Source organism: Haliotis rufescens, unplaced genomic scaffold, assembly GCF_023055435.1.
Source record: "Haliotis rufescens isolate VD_foot unplaced genomic scaffold, xgHalRufe1.0.p SCAF_3, whole genome shotgun sequence".
NCBI lineage: Eukaryota > Metazoa > Mollusca > Gastropoda > Lepetellida > Haliotidae > Haliotis > Haliotis rufescens.
This window is the reverse complement of record NW_025964001.1, coordinates 54,317,542-54,344,952: the sequence shown is the minus strand read 5'-3', so window position 1 is coordinate 54,344,952 and position 27,411 is coordinate 54,317,542. Positions and strand designations below refer to the sequence as shown.

The 27,411-nt window shown below is 40.2% G+C and overlaps 2 protein-coding genes across 9 annotated transcripts in view; one reads left to right on the top strand and one right to left on the bottom strand.

Annotated features, from left to right (window-relative positions):
* The window catches only part of LOC124116144 (brain acid soluble protein 1-like), an 85,306-nt gene extending 64,855 nt beyond the window's left edge, over positions 1-20,451 (top strand). For 6 of the 8 annotated variants that reach the window (XR_006858077.2, XR_006858078.2, XR_006858083.2 and 3 more), the window contains 6 exons: positions 12,400-12,596; positions 12,800-13,408; positions 13,837-13,946; positions 14,884-14,977; positions 15,639-16,678; positions 16,710-20,451. Coding sequence is in view for 1 of the 8 variants with exons in the window: in XM_046477366.2 (XP_046333322.1) it covers positions 12,420-12,596; positions 12,800-13,408; positions 13,837-13,946; positions 14,884-14,977; positions 15,639-15,701 (1,053 nt within the window). In the remaining 7 variants the exon portion in view is untranslated. Of the gene's footprint in view, positions 1-260; positions 343-12,399; positions 12,597-12,799; positions 13,409-13,836; positions 13,947-14,883; positions 14,978-15,638 lie in introns of those variants that run through there. The other 2 variants (XR_006858082.2, XM_046477366.2) reach the window with 2 other exon arrangements.
* On the bottom strand, positions 10,381-10,914 carry LOC124116160 (early nodulin-75-like). The gene has a single exon (XM_046477396.2). The coding sequence runs from the start codon at positions 10,912-10,914 to the stop codon at positions 10,381-10,383; it is 534 nt and encodes a 177-aa protein (XP_046333352.2).
* Positions 20,452-27,411: the final 6,960 nt, after the last annotated feature.

Here is a 27,411-nt window from a genome sequence, read left to right as displayed (position 1 = left end):
GAAATGTATTACTCGATGACATTTTTCACATTTTTTCTGGGATTACAGTCATGGGGTTAACAAGGCTACCATGGAAAAACATGCTGATTCCTCAAAAATTGTTTTTAAAGAAATTGGCGGAAATCTGAGGTGTTTTTGTTGCACCTGTTGCTGTGGCTTCTGCACAGGCCGTGCAGGTATATTGATCTAAGCAGACAATACTGCAACCCGCATCTAAGTTTACCTGTGTTAACGAGTTACCTGGCACAGGTGAGTCAGAGATACTCAGTAGGGTAATAGTTATTCAGCGCCACCTACTGTTAGTGTACATGTTGGCATCGTTGGTGGTTCACCTTTAACTTGGTACGTACATTTATTTTCTAACGCTTGGGTCTGTGTTTTCTTTGTTTTTTTGCCATCTGTTTTTTGTTTGACTAAGGGGATCGTTCTGTTTGTGTTTCAGGAATGATGCTAATTCTGATTCCTGTAATTTATCTTCAGAGTGGAAGTTTTTATTATGTCTTTGAATTAAGAGTGATGCTTTACACATACTTTTGTAGATAACGGGGGATAAACTTGTGATACGTATCCACAGCAAATGAGAATGATAACAAAACACATTTATATACATTGTATCCACATTGAGGTATTTTTGCACCTATTTTCTTTGATAAGTTTCAAAGTAAAAACAAATATACAATTTCAATTTTATTTAGCATCAGAATAAGTATTTATTTAATATAAACCATTCAGAAATATTTAGTCTGTTTTTAACCTCCAAAACTGCTGACTTCCATTAAATTCGAATTTCTAACTGTGAGACATTTTTAAATTTAAAAAGAAGATAACTACTGATTTTTTTAAATTTTCTTGCTAACCTATGATACAGAAATGATCAATTTCAAAGTCTCCTACATGAAAATAAAATTCAATTTGATGAGCATGAACTGAAAGAAGTGTTCAATTCTTTTAGGAAACGAAATACTTTTGTCAAAAACATAGTCCCCCTCATCAAATTCTCCCAGTTTGAGACCATGCATCCCTTGAGGGCATTGCAGAGATCAAGTGCCTGGCATGTACAGCAAACAGCATCCTGCTGGGAAGACCATATTGATAAATGTTTAGAAAATGAATTGTTAAAAAAACCCACATGTTCGTTTGACATGCTCAGGGACGCGAGAGGACAAGATTGATTTTTCTGCAGTATTTCCTCCGTATTTGACATTTCCGATTTCCATCCTTTGATGAGAACGTTGCAGAACCATGATTAATTTTACATGAAACTGTAGCCACAAATTAACTGGTGTCGTTTGATGATTTCACCTGTCTCTGGCGCCTAGGAATGTTTTCTGTTGTCTCCACGGTAACAGGAAATTGCAGCAAAATAATGGAGAAATGATGGATGGATATTGAAACATTTTCCTTGCTAGAATCTCTTGCTTTGCCGTAATAGTTGTAGTAATACAATAGGTTGGTTATTGGTCTCTCGTGTTACCCAGTTGACATTTCCTGTGCGATGTTAATAAACTCAACAGGCTTGTGCAGGAATGTTCATCACATGTGATATGATATCATGCCTAGTGGTCATTTCTACAGGGTACATTGTCTTTTGGTTCATTGATTTGGTTCTCTTGACTGTAAATAGCTCAAACTATGATTTTTAAAAAAGAAATCATCTTTTAACTTAAGGCAGGGTTTTTCAGATTTTGATCCTACAAATGAATCAATAGAAAATATATCTACAGAGTTTTCTTAATCACAGGACATGATGCCATGTCTTTTCAGAAATCATAGGCTTTTAAGTTTCAGGGCATGGAGTCTCAATTTGCACAAATTTGTCTTAGTGCTAAGACCTTTTTAAACTCAAGAGTCATTTTGTTACATTGTTGGGGGTGGGATTCTTGGCAGGGTCCTGATATAGAATAAGACCCCAAACTCTACCATTACAAAATGCAAAACCATAGGGCATCACAAAGGATGGGTTACTTCTTTGGGGGTTGAGGTAGGGGGTCAGCAAAATTTGATAAGTCCTAAAACCAATCTTCCACTCCTCAGGTAACCCGCCTACTAATCTTCCATCCCCAGCAATTGCATTGAGTGGCCAGTCTTGAGTATGTTATGGGCCCCGGCCATTTCCTGTGGACCTGCATGCCTGTCCTCCAGTGTTATTGAGTAAAGGGATGAGTACAATGCATTAGATACCAGACATCAATCACAGGACTGTTGTTTATCATGTTGGGAGCTAAATGAGCAGGGCTGTCATTGTAATTGTGCTACTTTGACATCTGATGAATAACAACCACGAGTCTGGATGAAGATGGATGCCCTAGCTGGGAGGAATAAACCACAATGTTTGCCTGGGATATATGCTTATCAATATTTGCCAGGGATATAAACTTATCAGTATTTGCCAGGGATATATGCTTATCAATATTTGCCAGGGATATATACTTATCAGTATTTGCCAGGGATATATGCTTATTAATGTTTGCCAGGGATATATACTTATCAATATTTGCCAGGGATATATACTTATCAATATTTGCCAGGGATATATACTTATCAGTATTTGCCAGGGATATATGCTTATTAATGTTTGCCAGGGATATATACTTATCAATATTTGCAAGGGATATATACTTATCAATCTTTGCCAGGGATATATACTTATCAGTATTTGCCAGGGATATATACTTCTCAATGTTTGCCAGGGATATATGCTTATCAATTTTTGCCAGGGATATATGCTTATCAATATTTGCCAGGGATATATGCTTATCAATATTTGCCAGGGATATATACTTATCAATCTTTGCCAGGGATATATACTTATCAGTATTTGCCAGGGATATATGCTTATCAATCTTTGCCAGGGATATATACTTATCAGTATTTGCCAGGGATATATGCTTATCAATGTTTGCCAGGGATATATACTTATCAATATTTGCCAGGGATATATACTTATCAATCTTTGCCAGGGATATATACTTAACAATATTTGCCAGGGATATATACTTATCAATCTTTGCCAGGGATATATGCTTATCAATTTTTGCCAGGGATATATGCTTATCAATGTTTGCCAGAGATATATACTTATCAATGTTTGTGAGGGATATATACCTATCAATGTTTGGAAGGAATATGTACTTATCGATGTTTGCAAGGGATATATTCTCATCAATTTTTTAAGGGGGATGTATACTTGTTAAGAAATGTAAGGGATATGTATTTTTCAAGGTTTGCAAAGGAAATAGACTGAAACCCTCTGTGGAATTTTTTATCTTTGTGTTTCTAAGCTGCTGTCAGTTTTTCTTGGTTTGTTCAAATGGCAGTGAGGTAGCCGGGTGGTTGGTGCCCTTGCTCACCATTGTTGCAAGTTGTTCTTGAGGATGGGTTCTGTGATGCTCAACATAATAGCTCACTCGCTGTATTTCTTTAAAGGAAAATATGCAACAGCTGATGTGTGGAATAATATTAGCTGGCATTAACTCCTGGATGGAGTCTTTTGAGCCATTCAAGGAACAGCTTGCATGTTACAGTTCTATACACTGCAGTCTCAAGATTGCTATAGACAGGGCTGTACCTACCAAGTCAGCACAAGTCACATATGCCTACACAATTGTAGGTGCGCAGCTGGTCTGGTATACAGTTACAGCTGAATAGGTTGGATTGCTCTCTGGATGATTGGCCACAATGATTGATCAAACCTTTTTATAATCACTTCAGAGGTATAGTTGGTTTAACGTCAATACTTTCTGAGCACTGACCCCAAAAAATCACTTTTTGAAGGAACATACTATATGATGATATGAATACATCCATCATGGCGGTGAAGTTTCTATGTTTTGAGTTAACTGATTGGATGGAGCTCAGTTTGAAGAAACTTCGGTTGAATTTTCACTATTTTGATCTAGTTAACAGTGAGGGCATCCAAGTTCATCTGAGTATCGCTGCAACTTTACAGCTAATGATATGCTACTAAAAAAGAAGTTTAAGAACACCCGATATTTTTCATATGGCTGCAGGGGGCATGGGTGGTTCAGTCGTCTAAGGCGCCGCGATTTGCTGTGCAGAGATGCGTCCCTTGGGCATGCCAGAAACCTATGATTGTGGGTTCAAATCCCGGTTTGCCCCGATTATGTTTCTAGGTTTGTCAGCACCATACCTGTGCTCGTGGATTTCACCGAAGTGGTAAACGTTGACCTGCATCCCTTCGGGCTTTCCTCCCACATTAAGCTGACACGCCGCGATATGACTGGAATACTGTTAAAAGCACTGTTAAACCCAAAACACTCACTCATATGACTGCAATTAATCTGTCATGATGTGACTGATTAACGATAGTCATATAAAAAATTGGGTGTTCTTAATCTTCTTTTGAGGAGTGTACAATAATCAATAAGCCTGCCTATCTACTGATTCCCACTTCTGTTCTGTTTGGATTTTCAAAAAGTGAAATTTACAAACTTTATAGTAGTGAAATAGTATTATTGTTTGAAACCTGGCAAAGACAGAGGTTTGATAGCCCAAAGAAATTGATGTCTTCAGCCCATTCTTGGTGTCCCCTGTGTTCACATTGCCAGAATAGTCCCAGAAGTGGTTAATTTCCAAACCCATGCTATTCTACTAACCCTGGAAGCAGTCAATAGTATGATTTGTGACAGGTCAGTCAGATTGTCAAGTCTAGAGGAGTGGTAAAATAAGATCAGGTGATCATGTGTTTCAACCAAAGGCCTATTACTGTGAATTTATTGTGCCAAAATATGTCTGGTGCTTATTTCAGCACACCCAAAAGTAGGGTAGGTTGTTCCGTGTGGGGAATTATTTCAACTTTTCTTTAAAAACAGTAATCTGTAAAGCGTGTTTTCAAGTGAAGATAATGACTTGTTTAGTTAAAGCGAAGCACAACAGATTTTCACCTGTGGCATAAGTATGGACATTACCAGTATGAGGATAAAACTTTGGGGGCTACTCCAGCGAGAAGGTCTAGGGTCGCGGGCCCATAACACATTTGGGAAATCGGTAACACAGTTGTGGTTGGGGGTGGCCTAGCGTCAGACTGGCCTACCAGAAATGAATTTTATCCAAAGTCAGGGTAGAATTAGTATCAAGGCACAAAGACAAACTGCTGATGTGGTGGTTTTTATTATTCAGTAACTTAGGGATTCATCCCCCACATGAAATGTGAACTATCCCACACACCAGCTGCTTGCATGGCATAGTGTACCAGTGAACAGAAGTAGGTGCTGCTCGAATTATACACGGCGACAGGTTTGGGTCATTTACATGCTTATTACAGGGAAAGTATAGGTAATGAACAATGCATAACACATACATTTTGACAGCCGTGAAAGGATTTGATTCCGCTTCAATTTGCTCCGTTTTGAATACATCAGTGCTATACACTGGGCAGGTTCCATGTCATAAGGTCCTTGGGGGCACGGAGGCCCAGTCACTTTGGGTGCCACAATTCGCTGTGCAGAGTAACTGTTGTGTCTCTTTGGAGTGTCGGCGACCTATGATCGTGAGTTCAAGCCCCAGATTTGCCTTGTGATGATTCTTCATCAGTCAGCATCATCTCTCTCCCTGGGTTTCAGCAAAGTGGTAAACGTTTCACACCTGCATCACTTTGGTCTTACCTCCCACATCAAGTTGATACACTTAGATATAACTGAAATACTGTTCACAACAATGTTTATAGAGGTTTTGGTTGTGAGAAGTTAATGCCATGATGACATTTAATATGGGTACAGGTGGCCCAGTTTGATGTTCGGAGTTGCATCCCTTAGCCAGGCCAGGATATGCTGATCATTAATTCAAAAATGTGATTTTCTCTGATTATGGATCTTGGTCTGTTAGTAAACGTGTTAGACCAGCATATTTTGAGGCAAAAGTTCACATTAAGGTGATTCTGTGCAATAGATCTGAAGCGCTGATCTAGCAGAACTCATCTCCTTCACTCAACTCTCACATCTCTGTATTTAAGTGCCATATAGATCATCAAAGATCGACTATGTCATTTCCTTGAGCATGGCCCTTTTCTTTTACAAGTTTTATTATTGAAATTCTCAGTTTATTTACGGTATAAGAGTTCATTGTTCAGTTTTTATAGTTCCCTGTGGTTTTACAGACTAGAATATGTCCCTAGGGTTATATTGCTTGTCTGAGACACGACTGTATTGGATCAGGTGGTATATCATTATATCAACCACTTGTTTACATGGCCCAGGTTATTTTCAGAATGCACTGGTATTGTTGGAAAATTGCTGACTGTGGCATAAAACAACTAGCAATTCTGAAAACAGGTGCTCGTCAAGACCTCAAGAGATATTTCTAAGTGAATGTGTGACCCCACAGCTTCCTTTCTGGATTTGAATGAAGTCCATACCACTTCTTCAGCATCGTCTTCAACAAATACCTTCCCATTCTCTTCAAACACTTCAGGCTAGCTTTGTTTCCTGTCAAGGCAAGAAAAAACTTACATCACGAAATGTTGTCTCCATCAACATCGATTCAACCGAATTTTAGTGAATATGATTGGAACAGATATGTATTCTATGAAACCAAATTTGACTGAAAATGATTGGAATAGATATGTATTCTATGAAACCAAATTTGACTGAAAATGATTGGAATAGATATGTATTCTATGAAACCAAATTTGACTGAAAATGATTGGAATAGATATGTATTCTATTCAACCTAATTTTACTGAAAATGGTTGGAACAGATATGTATTCTATGCAACCTAATTTTACTGAATATGATTGGAATAGATATGTATTCTATTCAACCAAATTTACTGAAAATGATTGGAATAGATATGTATTTGAAATTGCCTCCATATTTGCATCATGCTGAAATGATGACCCGTTGCAAGATGCCAGGACTGGGTCAAGATGACCAGTGAACCCTGAGATCATAGCCAATGAGCCGGGGCTTGTCCTGAATTATACCGTTTACACAGCGATGCACGTTGCACCAACTGACCCCTGATTTCCTCACCTGTGGGAAGTGTGTATGGTACTGGAGGAAGAACTTGTGTGTTGTCTGATGTGACTGAGTTGACACAACTCTTCGCTCAAAGATTCTGTTTGTTTTCTGCACATAGAGGAATTTAGACAGGAGTAGCGTTTCAAAGGCTCCTCAAACTGTGAGTTTGTATAGACTGTGTAAATGTATCTATGTTTATCTGTTTGTATATGTGAAGTTTTTTACATTTTTTTCCTGTTCTCGTATGGATGTCGAAAGTGACTCCTCACACTCTGTCGTTTTGACAAACTGGTAAGTGATGCATCTCTCTGTGTCTAAGCTGCTTCGGCAGCAGATTCTGTGTAATGATGCCTCTTACGTATCTTAAATATATTTGAAGTTGTTGCCATGGCATCCAGATTTATGACAGCCTCTTGTTTTTGTGTCATGTTTATGATCATACCAGTACATCACAATGGGATTAATAATGCTTTACAAAGTATAAACTATTGATGGCATGTTTATTAAACTGCTTTGTTTACCTGGTATTACATTTACTTAACACCTGCATTGTCAGAAACGCACATCCAGGATTGTTTATATGTGTTTATATGATTTGTAAACTATCGATAGTGTGCCATCAAGATTGAGAAGTTTGTTGTCAAAGATTAAAGTTTCTTCTTAAAGATAAGTTTCTAGTTTGATGAAAAGCATTGAAGGCATACAATTGTATTTTTCCTGTCCGCGGGCCGGTTTATGGCCGAGGAGATTGCGGTGATGGTGAAGTATTCTCCTATCTGTGAGATATCCTCTGGTCTGTGTTAGGAATGCTTACTGTAATTCCACGCAAATTATGTTGTGGAAGAATTATGATTTCGACCAGCACAGCTGTCTGGTTTGTGTATACAATGGGGACATTGGTGGAATTCTTGTGGGTGTCTGGTGGAGAGTTGTTAGGAAAGTAGTTTATTCTGTAGATACTTCCGTAGATAATGTTGAATGTCAGTTCAGTATTTCACGAATGTTGGGGGGTTTGCATGGGTTTGACATTGATGAGCACACATCAGACAGAAATGTAACTTTTTATCAGTCATGAAGCTATTTTGAATTTGTATTTTAACTGTTTACAAAATTGCATTGATATTTAATGAGTGTTGCATGGTTCGCCCCGATTTTGTTTCTAGGTTTCTCAGCACCATACCCGTGCTCGTGGGTTTCACCGAAGTGGTAAACGTCTGAGACCTGCATCACTTCGGGCTTTCCTCCCACATTACTTGAAGTTGACACGCTGTGATATAAATGAAATGCTGTTAAAAGTGGCTTTAAACCCAACTCACTCACTAATGAGTTGCATGCTGGAAAATGAAATTCCTCCTGCCAAAATTACATTTATAGGTTTCCTGATTAGGGTCCCATTATCCCATTCTTGTACTAAGATCTTACTTTTGGCAATAAACAGGGTACTCAGCTTATTGTGTGTCACCGTGCCCAGAAAATGACATGGGTGGGGATCAGAAACACAGTAATTTTATTTTTCTACCTTAATTGGCATTCTTTTTCCCCCCGAAATTAAAGTATCTGTGTGCATAGCTAGGAATTCCATGCTGCAACAGGACGTTAACGCTAGCATGCAGAAGGTATGCTAATTCCCTACTTAATTACTCTTGCTTGTACATACCTGTTTACATGGACAAACTAGAATTTGTTTCAAAGGAAAAAATTGCACACTTATTAACCCTCTCAAATGACATGAAAATAACTTTAATGTTTCTGTGTTGGAATATGAAGTAGGTTTTGGGGTATTTTAAATTTCCTTATCTATATTCAATGTTATGTTTGACAGTAGCAGTGTTTCTCTATAGGTAAGAATAGACATTACTGAGGCTTTACTTGTCAACATTACTTCCACCCATACTAGGGCTGGGACGGGTAACTCTGGTACCCAGGTCGGATGGGTACTGAGTAGGACCTGGGTACCCACAGGACTACCCAGACCCGTGGTTAGTCACATGATATATTTTCTAATGACTAAAATTATCTGGAACTCTATGGTTACACTACAAGTCACTAATGTTCGCTTTTCTTTCTGACTATGCACCCATTCCTTCTGATTTTTCATATGGTTGAATAAAGATATAACTTAAGTCAACTTCAGTGTATGCATGACCAGATTGTTTAATACATGTATCTAAATACGTTTTGCCAAGGCTATGGTAAAAATGTTCCAATCAGCCATTTTGAGACATCTCCTGAGGCCTACAGTGGGTAGCCGGGTAGGGTCGGGTAATAGGGGGGCCCGTACCCGGGTAGTAAATTTGGACTCGTCCCATCGCTAACCCATAGCATGTTCTTCAAATCAGAGTTACAAATTGTCTCCTCCAACATATCTGGGTTTGGTATTCTAAATCCTCAGCAGTCATTTCTCCTTATATTGATAGCAGAATCTTGGCTCCAGTCCCAGGAATAGAGCCATTACACGAGCTGTCAATTCCCAGATGCTGGGGGCAGGTGACGAACATTTTAACGAGATTGTCTCATTACCCAGCATTCCTCTGTGGACTCGTTAGTCTCTGTGTTGCACATGTGAAATGTATACAGGTGCCCTTTTCAGGAACATCTTAGAGAGGTGTTATTGCTACTGTTTAACAAGGACCTTCACTGAATATAAAAACTCTGGCTGTTGTTTGCAGTTATTTAAGCAGTGAATCCCAACTTTCTGAGGCAGCGTTATCATCTTGCAACGGAATGTGACAGTCCGAGGTTGACATACTGCTCCAGTACCTCTGGGACACCTATCATCCTAGGCCCCATTCCACAAAGTGTTCTTAGTGCTGCAACTGTGTGATGCCCATACTTCAACAGAGGCTGCTGAGAGACATGGAACTAAGATTGATTTGTGCATATGGCCCTGATAGTGCACATTCTTAGGGCTGATACTATTGTAACTTGTGCATAGACATATGATGTTGGTAGTGCTATTTGTGGACAGTATCCTGGAATAATATTCATTTTTATTTGATCTTGTTTATGTCAAGAATATATTCTTGACCACAGATTGTTGACTTCTCCCTGATTAAGGTTTGAGTCTCTGTGGTACAATTTAGGTCCATTCTTTGTAGAGTATCCTTCTCAAGATGACTCTCCTTCACTCTTTACGCTATATTGAAAACCTCAGTCCACAACGGAGGTGTAAACTATTGTGGAAGTGTGGTTTTACATACTACTGAAGTGGTGTGGTGTGGTGTGGGGGTGGACTTTTGGCCTTAGGCAGCATGATTCCGTATATTGGTGCATCCTTCAGAACTCCAGATTTGTCTTGATTATGATTCTTGGTTTGACAACTCCACAGCTTGCATGTTTTTAGTCAACACCTGTGGAGATCCAGGTAGAGAATTGGTACTGGGGTTGTGTACAGTACGAGGCTCAATGGTACTGGGGTGGTGTACGGTATGAGGCTCGGTGGAACTGGGGTGGTGTACCGTACGAGGCTCCATGGTACTGGGGTGGTGTACGGTATGAGGCTCGGTGGAACTGGGGTGGTGTACCGTACGAGGCTCGGTGGTACTGGGGTGGTGTACCGTACGAGGCTCGGTGGTACTGGGGTGGTGTACCGTACGAGGCTCGGTGGTACTGGGGTGGTGTACCGTACAAGGCTCGGTGGTACTGGGGTGGTGTACCGTACGAGGCTCGGTGGTACTGGGGTGGTGTACCGTACGAGGCTCGGTGGTACTGGGGTGGTGTACCGTACGAGGCTCGGTGGTACTGGGGTGGTGTACCGTACGAGGCTCGGTAGTACTGGGGTGGTGTACGGTACGAGGCTTGGTCGTACTGGGGTGGTGTACCGTACGAGGCTCGGTGGAACTGGGGTGGTGTACCGTACGAGGCTCGGTGGTACTGGGGTGGTGTACCGTACGAGGCTCGGTGGTACTGGGGTGGTGTACCATACTTCCAAAACATGGTTTATAATTATGTATTGATATATCCAGTCATTATTGTTATAAGGATGTGTGGGGAAAGTACTGGGCGTGGTGGCACCTTGGTCTGTCAATGTTCAGGGATGATTGCCTGTTTCATACACAGATCTATAGACAACTATGGTCTGTTTTGTCCTTAATTGCTGCTCATTAAGTCAGGATACGCGTTGTAAACATTGGATCATTTCATTTCGATGTGGCCAATTCACTGAGTACAGACTTATCTACATGGTTCAAGCACTTCTAGGAAAACTAGGGTGGTGTTGTGATAGCATCCTACTGAGAAGGAGTTAAGGAACACCCGTTTTATGTAACTATAGTCAGATGAAACAATTCTGTGTTCTTAACTTGTTTTGAATAGTATATTTAAACTTTTGCCAGCTAGTGTTAGGATGTGGTGGTTACAGTATGTGACCACCTATTGTATCATATTCTGATGCTCAGGCTATCAACCACTGGTTTGATTATACACTGATATATGGGATCGTTGAGATCAGGGGTTTCCTATTCAAATAATTACATTGAATTGACAAGTTTATTTTATTAAACCAGAGTAATAAGTAGGACAATACCGATGGTATGATTCACACACCGACTCAGTGGTTCAAGCCACAGCTGAGCAAAGTCGAGATGGAAATGAAAAAACATTAATTCTGATTGAGTCCGTAACGCTACCCTAGCTGCTTGATATTATACACCCTGAATAGTAGAACGTTTATGCCTTATTAAGTATATCATTTTTCTCTCTGTCACATGTCTGTGTTGGACTTCTGCCAAGATCATGTACATAAGTATGATGAAAATGAGTGAAAAAGTGTCAGGATAAAATCTGACCGTTAGTATTGTCTGCACAAGCATCTGATCAATCAGTCTAGGTCGAAGACTAGCTCAAGTTCCAATATTAGGAAAATGCTTTCTGACAACCTTAAAATCAGCTTTTTATCAACACATTTCTCTCTCTACCTGTACATTTTTGGTATTATAAGACAAAACCAGTCTAATTTTCAAGTTTTGCTCTTTTCTTAAATTATGTAGATCCTGTTGGTACAAAATGGCCCTTTTCATACCATATCTTTTTATTGGATTTTGAAATTTAATTACATGCTTGCAGCAAGGTATAAGGGAGTTTGGCAACCTGGACTGTCCTTATAGGGCCTGTTGGAGTATTTTATGAACACTTCATACAATTTCTTCACGCAAATCTTCAGTTTTGGTGAACTGTATGAAAGAGTTCTTGTTTAACTCTGCAGTCAACAATTATCAACCATTGTCCTGTAAATAATTGAGCCTGGACCAGGCAAACTAGTGATGGTATCAGGTTGTCAGACTCGGTCGATTGTGTATGTGCCATTGTGCCCCAGTGCTAAGGGACATTGATCATTATATCAATCACTGGTTTGTCTGGTCCTGGTGTCCTGAGACCTGAAGATGCTCTTTACATGTCAGTAAAATGTCCTCGTTGTTTCAGATATAAGACAGTAGAGCATCATGGGTAACAAGAGCAGCAGACAGAAGAAGAAGGACAAGGACAAGAAGGAAGAAGCAACAGAGGAGACCAATCAGAAGGCAGAAGACAAACCAGCTAGTGATGAAACAGCTACGCAGCCAACAGAAGATGGCGCCACAAAAACAGACACAGCAGCTGAAGGGGATGGAGGGGGAACAGTAAGTGTGCTATCTGTGTCAGTGTGTGTGTTATACAGAGGGTTGCAGTAAGTTGTATTAAGGAGGTGGTTGTTATACATAGGTGCAGTAACTTATATGCTTCGGTAGTTGTTACACAAGAATAATGTTGTTGTACATACCGACTTTCTTCCATAAAGTGACACTGTTAGCAGCACCTGACATATACTCTGTCTTGGTTTCAGGCGGATGGAGGGACAACGGCAAATAATGAAGTAAAAGCTGAACAGCCAAACGATACGGCAGCCACAGAAACCAAAACAGAGGCAGCACCAGCTCCAAGTGAACCGGAGGCACCAAAGGAAGAGCCCAAATCCGAAGAGCCCAAATCCGAAGAGCCTCCTGCAATAGTTCAGGAGGAATCCAAAGCAGAAACTGCCCCAGTTGTAGAATCATCACCGCCACCTGCAGCTGAGCCTGAAAAACCAGCAGCGGAGAGCTTACCCGAGCCGCCTCCAGATCCCCCTGTTGAAAAGCCAGCTGAGCCAGAGCCCCCAGCACCAGAACCAGCAACTCCAGAACCTGCACCAGAACCAGCGGCTCCAGAACCCGCTCCAGAACCGGCACCAGAACCGGCCCCGGAGCCCCCAGCAGAGGATGCCCTACCCCCACCTCCCCCACCAGCGGAGGAGACCCCAGCACCGCCGCCCCCAGTGGAGGAGCCTGCTGCTCCTGAGGCCCCTGCTGCAGTGGACACATCGGCAGCAGCGTCAGAAACACCAGCAGAGCCTGGAGCCGCCGCGGACAGCGAGAAAACCGAGGGACAGAGTGGAGAGACATCGGCACCAAGTGCTGTGAGTTGACATAGGGATAAAATCAGGGATAATTTGTAAATTATGTTTGGAATATGGTAATAATCAGAATAAAAGGGGACTATGTAAACTTGGCAGTTCTAGCAAGTCATTCAAATAACTTTGGCTATCTGCTAACTGTACTTTGGTGGTGTGCATCAATCTGGCAGTGAATGATCACTTAAATAACCTAGAGATAATGTCACAGATTCACACATGGCACTAGACACACGAAATAATAAATATTTGTCTAGAGGTGGACTGAAAATGGAGCACAGCCACTCTTAGTATTATTCAGAAATATCGAGCCGCATAATCTCTCTTAAACATATGTAAGCATTAAAGATTAATTCCCAAGCGTTGAATATGGCTAGACTGGTGGTTCATGTTGAAGATGTGTACAAAGACTGACAGGGTGTATTATAATCCAGGACAATGGCTTGAAGGTGGCGATAGAGTTCAAGTGGGAGAATGGCGGAAGCTCGGTCTTGGTGTCTGGAAGCTTCAATGACTGGAAGGAACAGGTTGCTCTTGAGAAACGGTGAGATCCCATTTCAGTGGAGTTTTGTGCATGAAAACACCAAACACTGCCATGTCCTGTAGGTAGCCTTGTGGTTCCTACATCACACGGCAGACCAGGCGTCCACACCTCGGTTCAGGGTGTCAAACAATCCATGTGTTCGGTTGTCTACCATTGCTGGAACATTGCTGACTGTGGTCCAAATTCATACTTGCAAATACAAGCCTGTCTACCCTTCCCCCTAAGAGTCCTGGGAGTGGTGGGGGTAGACGAGTGGTTAAAGTGTTTGCTCATCACGCCTAAGGCCCGGGTTCCATTCCTCACATGGGTACAATGTGTGAAGCCTGTATCTGGTGTCCCCAGCTGTGATATTGCTGGTATGTAGCTAAAAACACCATTATACCATACTATTTCCCTGAGAAATATGTTGATTTGCCAACACCAGACAAGCAATTTCTGATCGGGGTAGATGGGTTATTATTGAAACTTGATTTTGTTGAAGACCTGCACTTGCCTTCATTTCATAATGTTACAAAACTGAGTGCACATGCACCTGTGGGGATTCCAGGTTAGATCGGTCGCCAGTAACACAGTAACATGCTTACCGTAAGAGGTGACTAAGTGGCCCGGGTGGTCAGACTCGGTGACGTGTCATCGTACCCTGACAGATGCATAGCTATGTGAAAGTGTGGCTGAGTGGGTCAGGTCGCTGACTTTTTAGTGCTGGCAGCTGAGTGCCTTATTCTGAGAAGTGTGGGTTCGAGTCCCCCAAAAGTACAAGAATTTGTAATTTACTGAGAAAGTTTAATCCAAAATAAAACATGTTACATGGAAAGTGTGTAGCCTCCAACTTCTTACAGAGACTGTTTTATACATTATTTGTAAGTAGGTAATGACAAACCAGAAAATATTTGGGGATGAATTTAGAAGTTAATGTCAAAACGACCTCTCCTTTCAGGGACGACTTGTTCATAGGCTCACTGGACCTGCCGACAGGAGAGTATTTGTACAAGTTCCTGGTGGATGACCAGTGGCAGATCAACAAGAACTTGGTAAGCAGAGTTGCTTCCCTTAGTGTGCCAGAATCTGCTGCTCATAGATATGACTTTCAGATTCTCCCTAAAAATGTGATGTTTGTCATCGCCATACCCGTGTTAATTGGTTATGCCAGAGTGCATGCACGTCGCTATATAAGTGCAATAATCTTGGACGCGACGCTAAACCAAATTTCACCTCACCTCCTTGCATGTCAGCATCATACACATGTTTGTTTCATCAAAGTGGTGTGATGCTGTCAATTTGAATTAAATTCGTCTCCTAAGCTACGTGTCCTGATTTAACTTAGATCCTGTTTGATATGGCCTTAAGCCCAACTGCTGCAGAGTTATGTGTCTAAGGTTTTCACTGACTGGGTATGTTCCCTTTGATGTATCATTAAACTCCAATCATATACACTGAGAAGCCACTCTGTGTGAAGATCTGTCACCCCTCCATAGAAAGTAATCGATATGATCAGTAACAAATGCAGCAGAAACGTTTTAGAAAGTGAACATCTGATTTGCTCAAGAACCCATCTTCCATATAGATTGGGCAGTCAAGGTTCTCTCATAGGTCACCACATCTGCAGACTCAACCTTCTATGGAGACTTTGTGAAATCTTCATGCCATTGGTACATTGTAAACTGACTCTTATATTTGAATTATCTGTTTCAGCCAACCAAGGCAGACGCTGAGGGCCAAGAAAACAATCTGCTGGTTGTGACAGCCGCCAGCTAGACGATGGAGCGACAATGGCCGCCGCCACCGCCGCGTGTATATTCTAGTACTGTTGTTACTGTACATGAAACTTGGTACATATGTTGGTGCTGTAGTCATTTGGTGGTCAATAGGGATACATTGGGACTGATTTGTAAAACACAACATTGCTATGATCACTGGTAAAGGGGGACTCAGCTGGCTGAACATATTAGCCAGTTTATTCCACGTCATTTGAACACCACTTTGTCTGCTAACTCAAGTTTGATATGGAGCTAACATTCAATAGTCACCCTAAGAAACAGACATGCTACATCAGACTTTGACAGGAAGTGGACACCAGGCTATGGTGCATTGTCCTTCTTTAACCAGTAGATCATGACTTTCAAATCCTGTGAAGGGTTTTTCAGAAGTTACGTCAATGATGTTTAACATGCTATCATCCTATAAACAAGTCTCAATATATTTCAATGCTACTTTGAAATACTATCAGTGTTCACAGTCTTCAAATGATTTTCTTTTTACAAAATATTTGATTATTTTTTTCTGTGGGAATTTCTAGTGATATTACACCAAAAACTACTGATATTATATTGTATGCTAGTCCAAAATAGCAACAATGTTCTCATGACGTTCTTGTCATTGATATTTAAACAAGGCCAATGATTCAGAATTCAAAAGGTTTATGTATTGTTTTAGATCGTGTAAATATTGTGTAATTATTTTTCTGTGCGTGAAAACTGTGTTCAGATCAAGAGGTGATGCTCTTCTATGCAAGATTTGTTACAATCTGGACAAGACAATGACGAACGGGAACAGCTGTGAAACACAGAAAATCCCATGATTGAAGTCTTCAACTCTCTTTGATTAGGAGCCTGTCAACTATCCATATAAAATACAATTTTCTATCGACAATGCTTAGGTGCAGGCAGACATTAAGATACCAAGGCGTAAGGGAGATAACTCTTACAGTACTAGTCAAGCAGTTGACTAGATAGGTCTGCTGTATCATGCCATGAAAGTAGATAGGTCTGCTGTATCATGCCATGAAAGAGATCATATCTTGCATTGTATGTAATGGGTATTTGCAACATTAACAAGGACCAACTACTGTTTATCAGTGCTTGATGCACTACATCACCATAATGGGAACAAAAGTACAGTTAATTGGATTTATTTTCATGATAACATGTGGCATTGCCAGTTTTCTATTTTAAATAATTTTTTACCAATAAACTTCACTATTGTATGACTATTTGTAAATCTTGTATGATTGAAGCTATTTACCAGGTATTCATTGGCACAGGCATGCTGAAAAGGGTTACTCTCTTATGAATGATCACTAGGATATTTCATTTTGTTAATATATATTTGCATTTTGTCTTGTTTTCAAAAGTGTTCATAGTTTAGTTCATTTGTAGCCTGTTCATAAGTTTGCTAGCTCACAATCAAATTTCAATGCTCAACAATGTTTTGATAAGTTTGCTTTATTGGTTGTTTTGTTTCTATTGTTAATAATCGACACTGCTCATTACTGACAGTGCTTAGTGTGTTGGTCATGGGATCTAGTCAATACGAAGCAGGCTGCTCAATGGTTTAGCCTGGACTTATGCTTTACCAGCCTTATACAACACATTTCTGCAATTTTATATATTGTCAATTTGTGAGATTATTATTGCATGCTTTATCTTTTGAATTTGTAGCTTTAAGACATTTTATACAGCAGATTTCACCTGCCAGCACTCATTATGCATAATAAATTGCTTGGTGCAAAAAAAGGGTTTGTGGAATAAAATAAACATGCCATATTTCATCAGACAGTAGTCTATGTGTGTATTTTTAATACCATGGCAACTATCAAACTTGTTCAAAAATGTTCAAATTGACGTCTGTAAGCAAGAATTATTAAATCTGTTCCAAAAAGACTTTTATCACTATTTTGTTGATTTGTTGTATATATTAAGTTGCAAACTTATTTTGGAGATGTTGGGGAAAGATGAACAAGTTTGATTGTTTTAGGAGACGAGATTCGGAGTGACAGCTTTAATTATCACCACCAATCACTTGTTTGTATACATATAAAGGTATTTGTTTGTGCATCAGTCATGGTTACTATGGATACGGGACCTTTCTCACAATCACAGGTCATCCTACATCATCATGTTTCCATTATCAAGCCAGTATACTTTCATCTTGGTTGAAGGGGCAATCAATGTTTTGGGACACTCATTTCATTGAGGTGTTTAAGCATATTGTTAATGAGTTAAAGAACCACATGATAGAACCAGCGTTTCTATGTACTAAACATGTCTTTAATGGGCTGCAGAGCTTTTCTACAGCGCATTTCATATAAGCTTATTCTAGTCGTTACTGCAACCTTTTAACTATGCACTAAAGCCAGTTTGTTGAATTTGGGTTTTCTTTACCAGTTTTCTGTTTCCCGTTAATTAGCTGGCCTTCCGATCAGAATTCACAAAATCTATATGAATGGGAGGAGGTTGTGTATGGTGGCAGATATTTTTAAGTGGGTTTTTATGTTTCAAATTGAATTTCAACACAGCTTGATGCAAAACCAGCTTTTTGTGGGATAGGATGCCTAGAGAAGTTATCCATTTCAATTTTTGTAAGTAACGTTCATATATGTATGGATTGTTATGTATGAAAGTGTATATTCAGTGCTCCTGTACTAACTGTGTATATTCATAACCTGGGTCTTTTCAGGGTAGTTCAGATTGACCAAGTCTTATGTTGCATACCTTGAGATGGGGGGCCGCCATTTGTTAAACAAAGGGAGCTTACTCTACCCACATGAGCATTCGATCAAGGACCAACTAACTATTCTGTAATGGCCCAAGTAAGGATGTTAGAACCTAGGTGATGTTTCAATGAAATGTCTGGTAAGATGTTCTATACATGTTGGTGAGTCAGTATCAGTTCATTAAGCCTTTAAGCTATAATTCTGAAAGATGAGGCTTGAAAAACAATGTTTGGTAACTTTGAGTTCTGAAAGTCTATTCCTTACCGACCATTGAACTTTCAATATGGCAAGTCTATGTGATTTTTAATGAATTTACAGGACAACTGAATCTTTACATGTATTTTCTGAACGAGATGATTAAAAAATAATAAATTATTGCATAAATTTTACTCAAACCAGGAATTGAAAGATGAGGATTTCCTCGAGTGAGCAATTGGTTTGAATGGTACAAGGAACATAATTATAGATTGAGTTTCTTTCTATATTTGATCTCGATGTGTACATATGGGTTGGTAGTGAGGATCTTTTAGTGCAAATGTGTACAAATGTATGCAGGCTTTCTCAGACCAGCACGCTAGTGTGTATCAGCAGAAGTTGTAGCAGTGTGTATTGATGTCTCATCATGCAATTTGAAAATGGACAATTTGACATGGGAACAAGTATTGAACCAAAATGTGACACCTTCACCATAACCGTACTAACACGGTGAACATTCTTTGAATATTGTGTTGAGGACAATTATGCAACATGTTAGCAGCACACTGCCATGGAAGAGAAATATTTCCCCAAATATCTGGTTACTTTGAGACATTTCCATGAGAACATTTCCCGGGCAATACTGTCAGTTCTTGAAATCATCTAAAATCACAGTTTCTCAAGAGTGCTATTTTTCTATTTTGTTTGAAATTGTTCTGTACAAAATTGAGGCAGCATACCATTCTTGTAAAAGTAGAGATATCTCAAAGTAGCCAACCTTGGAATCTTGCCAAATAAGAAACAGTATTTTATATAGTGTGGCTTATTTGTAAACAACAGTTTGTCTGACAATCAAAGAACATTACGCGTAAAAGCATAGGTTAACAAATTTTTAGACAAATGGTTCTTATTGTAAGTTTACATTAATGTTCTATACATAATCTTATAGAAAGTGTTTTTGATACAATATATAGTGTCAGTGTTTCGTCTATCACAAAGGTGTTGCTTGATGATGTTGAAAAACAATAACTGTACAGTTCATCTTGCATGCTTGTCAACCCTTAGATATTTGTGTTTTGTTTCAATTTTTAAAATACTTTTTGTAAAGAAACTATTTACTCTGGGAGTAGAGGAGTAGTGACGACCACTTTCGATTTCTTCAAGGGTTCTATATGTGAAGCCCATATCTGGCATCTAATTGCAGAAATTATCACTAACGAGAGGTGTGACACCCAACTCACTGATGCTCAACAACATTTAGGTTACTGTAGTAGATGGTGTTGCAAATGCTGTACCAATATGTCATATTATTTACTGTCATGCTCAGTATCAACTCGAGTAGACTAAATTAGTTATACCTACCTTCAGATTAACAGTTGCATAGGAAGTATTTTAATAATGATTTGTACCAATTGTTTCAATGCCAGATGGACAGAGTAGCCTTGTAGTTCACTCAAAAAGACCAATTCTTATCCTCTGAGGAGACAATTCTAGGCGCCATGGTATCCCAACACACAGACACTGAGCCCAGCAAGAAGGTTTAGGAACCATATCCTAACATACTCTCATGCTGGGTCCAGCAAGAAGGGTCAGAAGGTTGTCAGTGTTGAGGTAAAAACTATATCCTTATCTCATCTGTAGGTGTTGATAGGGGCCTCTGGCTGTAGCACGGTTGACAAGTATGTTCAGATTGTTACTCTCATCATCCATCACAGCTTCTGAACTTGTCTAGGACTTTTTGTATGAACTGTTTTTGCCTCACTCATCTATCCTTGTAAGCACTGTATGTCTGTCTGTCGTATTAAAGTGAGACACAAATGTTACCTTGTTGTTATGTATCGGTGATCCCTGGGTGGCCCCTTGCCGGGACATTGCTTCCAGTGGTTGCAGGATACGCTTATCTTTTCGCAACCACCTCGTATCATCAATGGACTCACTTTGAGCAGCGATTTCTTATGATTATAAAAGGGTTTTATCGCTTATATTTCTACATATATGAAAGTGGGATAAAACCAACCCATTAGACCCTGGGCCCACATGCACAAAACGATCTTAGCGCTAAGACTATTGTAAGCCTATGTAAAGTATGGGAGTTAAGATTATCTTAGTGCTGAGATCGCTTTGTGCAAGTGGGCCCTGGTCAACAGATCAGTGTGCATTCCAAGTGTTTTCCATGTGTTCTCAGCTCCCTTAGGAGTGTGTCCAATCCATACAGGCTGTTTAGCATCATCCCTGGCAACCATGAACAGAGGTACCTTCGAATAAATTCACTTGCCTAAGACACACCACATATTTTATAACCGATTCAGAGGGGTCCAACACATGCCCACCCTCACCCTCAAGAGTCCAGCTTGTTCTGCTCAGTCACACATCCTGCTTCTCTTTGCTGCCAACATTCACCTGACTGTGACTGGCGCTTTTCTCAGGTCTACATACAGTAATCATACAACACATTACAATCCCAAGACTGCCTCCCTTGAATAAGACCAGGGAGACGGAAGGTCGATGGTTCCTTCCCTAGGTGCATTGTGCCAAAAGACTTTAAAAGATGTTACTTGTTGTAACCCTGCCTGGAGCTTGGCATTAAGGGGATAAAAATATGGACCGGTTGGCTTGGCGTTGGTATACTGTGTCTTAGTGTGTATGGATGTTAAAATGGTACATCCATGCTCATGTCCCTATGTAAGTGCAATAATCTTGAATGCGAAGTTAACCCCACTTCACCTCACCTCACCAACATCAAATGGATCGTGTGTCCAGTCTCCCTGTCATGGTTGATTGTGTGTATCCAGGTGGAGTGGATCGCTGCTCACAATATCGACCACTGGATTGTATCGCCCAGACAGGATTATAACAGGCCCCAGTCACAGCTGGATTATGGATTATTGCTGAGTGGGGCAGGGTTAGACAAGTTACAAACACATTGCCAAGACCATCACAGCAGGGTCTCCTGCTCCAGTTGAGAAGTAGTTCCTTCATAATTAAAGCGACCGCCTCCGTGGTCTTGTGGTAGAGCGTCCGCCCGGCGAGCGGAAGGTCCGGGGTTCGATCCCGGCCACGTCATACCAAAAGACGTTAAAAGATGGTACTTGTTGTTACCCTGTCTGGCGCTCGGCATTAAGGGGCTAAAACAAGGACTGGTCGGCTCGGAGTTAGTTTACTGTGTCTGAGTGGGGTATCCATGTTAAACTGCGGCATAGTATCTCAGTGTGCTAGCACTATAAATCGGCATCAGTCCGGACTAGTACAAGCAGCCACACACACACATACACGTACATGCACGTCGCTATATAAGCGCAATAATCTTGGACGCGACGTTAAACCCAATTCCACTTCACCTAATAATTTAAGGGGTGGCTTGGTGGTCTAGTGGTTAAAGCATTGGCTCGTAAGAAGACCCTGGTTCGATTCTCCACATGGGTACAAGGCATGAAGCCCATTTCTGGTGTCCCATGCAGTGATATTTGTGGAAAATTTATCAAAGCCACGCAAAAACCCAACCCACTCATTCATAATTGAAATTCAGCTTCATGGAGGTATGTCTTTGATTGTTTCATTACGAAGAGTTTACTCAACACTTGGTGCATTCAAATTTAATTCAGCAGTCTAAGAGTTAAGGCTAAGGTTTTTTAAATATATAATTTGGTTTATTGATCAATTCAGATCTGAAATTTACTTGGATTTTTGTTTGATCGTGCTTTATGCCGCACTCATCAATACCCAAGCTATTTGAAGGTCTGTAAATGATCGAGTCAGGACCGAACAATCCAGTGATCGACATTAGCAACGATCAACCCTGTCGATTATGATAACGAACCATTTAGTCTCCTCCATCGCCCAGCATACGAAGTTACTGGGGACCAATTCTAACCTGGAAACCCCATAGGGTTTCTTAGTATAAAATGAGTTTCTATAATCCGAGGCTTGCCTGGACTGAGTGTTCTATACAGCGTTTTCTCCAAGCTGGGCACCCGTGAAGATCCAGGGTAGAATAGGTCTTCAGCAACCCATTCTTGCCGTAAAAGGCGACTATGCTTGTCGTAAGAGGCGACTTACGGGATCAGGTGGTCAGGTCAATCACTGGATTGTCTGGTCCAGACTCGTTTATTTACAGACCGCTGTCGTATAGCTGGATTATCATCGACGTGTATTTAAGCATTTTATTTGTATTTCGACTGCAAAAGTTACGTGTTGTGCATGTATATTTATGACCTTTTGGATCGTATTGTTACACAATTTGACATCTAGTGTCGCAAACATTCCTAAAATGTCACGTGAGCTATATATGGCTTCATGTCATGTATTTGATCAACAATAATTTAAGTAGGTTATCTGTGTCTATATTCTTTAAATAGATCAAGTCAATGTAAAACTAAATCACTGATTGTAGTATTTCTGCTTTGTTTTTAGCATTGTTTGGATAAAAGCGACAAACCCCTTTCCATATTCATAAGAAATCAAAAACAGAGTCGATTGTACGATTCCGACTATACCGTGAGCAGTTATTTATGAATTCCTATCTAATAGTGATGATACCAGGTGGTCGCGAAAAGTTGAGCATATCCTGCCCTACCGGTGGCACCCGTCACAAACACATGCACAGGCAAGGCAAACACGGGGGTATATGGTACTGAGCACGTACAACACTGAATGCCCTGGGAATACATTTCGTCTTCTCCGTCTTCAGGATCCCACTATTCTCTTTAATTGTATCGGGCGCACGGGTGGCCCAGTCGTCTAAGGCGCCGCGATTCGCTGTGCAGAGTTGTGTCCCTTGGACACGCCAGAAACCTATGGTCGTGGGTTCGAATCCCGGTTCGCCCCGATTATGTTTCTAGGTTTGTCAGCACCATACCCGTGCTCGTGGGTTTCACCGAAGTGGTAAACGACTAAGACTTGCATCCCTTCGGGCTTTCCTCCCACATTAAGCTGACACGCCGTGATATGACTGGTTAATAAAGGCAATTTCATTTTAATTGTGTTGTTGTCGAGTGGTTGAAGTTGTACGTGAAGACGATGTCATGATCTGAAGGTGAGCAACGCACTTGTAGAAAGCAACAAATATAGAATATCAGTCTGCATAACATTTGTTGTTAATAAAAGCAAAGTTTATAAAACGCAATTAATCCCTGTTTTTTCCAGGAATTTGTAAAATATTCGATTGTGATTGGTCAGTCACAGGTTTCAAATCACAATAACCAAGGGGCGGTAGGGTAGCCTAGTGGTTAAAGCGTTCGCTCGTCACGCCGAAAATCCGGGTTCGATTCCTGACATTGGTACAATGTGTGAAGCCGTGATATTGCTGGAATATTGCTAAAAGCGGCGTAAAACCATACTCACTCACTCACTCACAATAACCAAACCTGATTGAAACATCTCATTTGACGACTTAAAACGTACTGTTAATCATTTTCTGTAGGCGCTTTGAAATAACATTACGATTATAGGTTACAACATGGAGAGTTGCGGTTAATACGATACGTGACGCAGCACGTTTGGTTGCAATTCAATTTAGCGCCGTTAAATCGCCAGGAAACCTCATGTACGAGCAGTGTACGTTTATTTTCTAATTTTGAGGTTTAGAATAACTGCACATCGTGATATTTTTTACAGAAGGTCACTGACGGTGAGTTGAACATCTGTCCAGTGATAAGGACAACTCACGTGAGCGGTGCCAGAGGTCATAGTATAACTGAGGTCACTAAGACTTAGATCGTGACTTGCACGTACTGCTCGACGAAGATTGTCGTAAATAGTCCAGCAGGTGCTTGTAGTTTTAAACTAGTTCTTATCCGTGTCAAAGGTTAGACAGGTGAATGTACAAAAAACACAGACATTCATAGATTACAGAGGGATTCCACTTGCGAAACGATATTCACAAAAAGATTATGTCTAGATTTCAAATTACTTTCTAAACTAAGCGTTTCCATTTGAGGTTACATCTGTAAGGTTTAAGTTGATTTTGACATCTATATACTAGTCTAATATCTACCTATATACCACTTTATAGTGTCCCAGATCGCGGTATTTCAAGAAAACAAGGTGCTCAATGTGAAGCCATTTTCCCTCTACATTCACAACATAGTCTCTATTAGAAGTGTTTGGCTTGTGTTGGGTCCAACGTGGCCCGGGCTGTCAAAATCAACTTTAAACACACAGATGTATCATCAAATGTGTTTACATCTATAGATTAGTATTATATCTACCTATATACCAAAAGAAAAAAGTTCCTGTGACACCAATATTTGAGTGTATTTTTCAAACAAGTAAAGTTTGGTTTTCAATATTGTAGTACATGTATGGAATCAAGTCACAAAAACGCAACTGCTACAGAAAAGCATGCATTCCATGCAAAAGTTGACTTTTATGCAAGCCCCTGCATTTCACTACCAAGAATGGGTATAAAAACATGTGCGTTAACGTGATTCCATATGCATTGTTTAGCATCGCGCTGACAACAACCACTCAAAAAAATTAAGAATTACGCAATTATTCAACATCACGAAAGGCCATGTACATGTTTGGGGTGGATCTGTAAATATATGGGGCGGGATCACTATGACTGCGTATTGTGCATGGTAGGGTCACCGCTGGTTGCATCCTTACAATACACCACAAACATGTTCTGTTGATAGTCATGTTACACCTAGTCCCTCCTTTTTCGTATCCTCTTTGTATTTCTGTAATTATGTTATTTTACAATATCACCTATTTTGTTAACGCCGTACTCGGCAGTTGTCTAGCTGTAAGACGGGAGACTGTAAATAGTCATGTCTGGACCAGTATTCGTATAGTAGCCATATCAGCAGTAGGAGCAATAGCAGCATCAGTAGTAGCATCAGTAGTAATAGTAGTAGCAGCAGCAGCAGTAGTAGTAGTAGTAGTAATAGCAGCAGCATCAGTAGTAATAGTAGTAACAACAGCAGCAGTAGTAGTAGTAGTAGTAGTAATAGCAGCAACAGAAGTAGCAGTAGTAGCACAAGCAGCAGTTGTAAATTTCATTCCATATTTAAGAGTGTTCCTCACGTTTGCTTTAAGTCATAACGACCTCTTTCAATAAATTGTACGTGTGTCAGTGCTTGTTGTACCCAAATTGATATTAATAATACACAATCGTACACCACACGCACACATTCTCACAAAGAGTGTTTTTTTAAATGAAATTCAAACATTAAGCAATTGTTCAAGGTCCATTGTGTTTGAAGAAATTAGAAACTCTTTTAGAACTAAAGAAATCAACAACAGCACACAAGGTGCTCATTAGATTCCGGTCAGATCTGCTTCTTGGAGCATGCAGAGCTGGCTCGCCATTGAGATGCCATTAAGATTGTTGCCAATGTGCAAAACGGGAGGAAGAGATGAATATCACTTCTTTCTTTTATCTGCTGCCGATGAAGTAAAGTAGAAAGGTCTCAAACTCCCGTGTAAATGTATTAACATTTACAATTTTATAACATTTTGTATGAACAAAATCCCTTTTTTGTTATTTAAAAACATATACATCCAAACATGTGTTTGTGTTACGATGCCAGTAAAACGTTAGTTAAAGACTTGCTGTATCTATTTCTTTTACATATTTGTAATATACTCGTGTGTTTCATCAAAGTGATACAAGTCTAAAACTTGCATCACTTTTCGTTTTCCTCCTCATTAAGCTGACACGTCCTGATTAAACTGAAATAATGTTTAAAACGGTGTTAAACCCCAATGTCCCTTATCCTCACCATCGTTCGCTCACTAACCAATCACTATTGATAAGTGTAACTGCATAATGCAACGTACAGACTCCTTATTCTAACCATCGTTCGCTCACTAACACACTCACTATTGATAAGTGTAACTGCATAATGCAACGTACAGACTCCTTATTCTAACCATCGTTCGCTCACTAACAGACTCACTATTGATAAATGTAACTGCATAATGCAACGTACAGACTCCTTATTCTCACCATCGTTCGCTCACTAACACACTCACTATTGATAAGTGTAACTGCATAATGCAACGTACAGACTCCTTATTCTAACCATCGTTCGCTCACTAACACACTCACTATTGATAAGTGTAACTGCATAATGCAACGTACAGACTCCTTATTCTCACCATCGTTCGCTCACTAACACACTCACTATTGATAAGTGTAACTGCATAATGCAACGTACAGACTCCTTATTCTAACCATCGTTCGCTCACTAACACACTCACTATTGATAAGTGTAACTGCATAATGCAACGTACAGACTCCTTATTCTCACCATCGTTCGCTCACTAACACACTCACTATTGATAAGTGTAACTGCATAATGCAACGTACAGACTCCTTATTCTAACCATCGTTCGCTCACTAACACACTCACTATTGATAAGTGTAACTGCATAATGCAACGTACAGACTCCTTATTCTCACCATCGTTCGCTCACTAACACACTCACTATTGATAAGTGTAACTGCATAATGCAACGTACAGACTCCTTATTCTAACCATCGTTCGCTCACTAACACACTCACTATTGATAAGTGTAACTGCATAATGCAACGTACAGACTCCTTATTCTCACCATCGTTCGCTCACTAACACACTCACTATTGATAAGTGTAACTGCATAATGCAACGTACAGACTCCTTATTCTAACCATCGTTCGCTCACTAACACACTCACTATTGATAAGTGTAACTGCATAATGCAACGTACAGACTCCTTATTCTCACCATCGTTCGCTCACTAACACACTCACTATTGATAAGTGTAACTGCATAATGCAACGTACAGACTCCT

Coding starts and splice junctions, on each gene's coding strand:
- LOC124116160 (XM_046477396.2), bottom strand. CDS start 10,914: ATGTTTTGGAAGTATGGTACACCACCCCAGTACCACCGAGCCTCGTAC.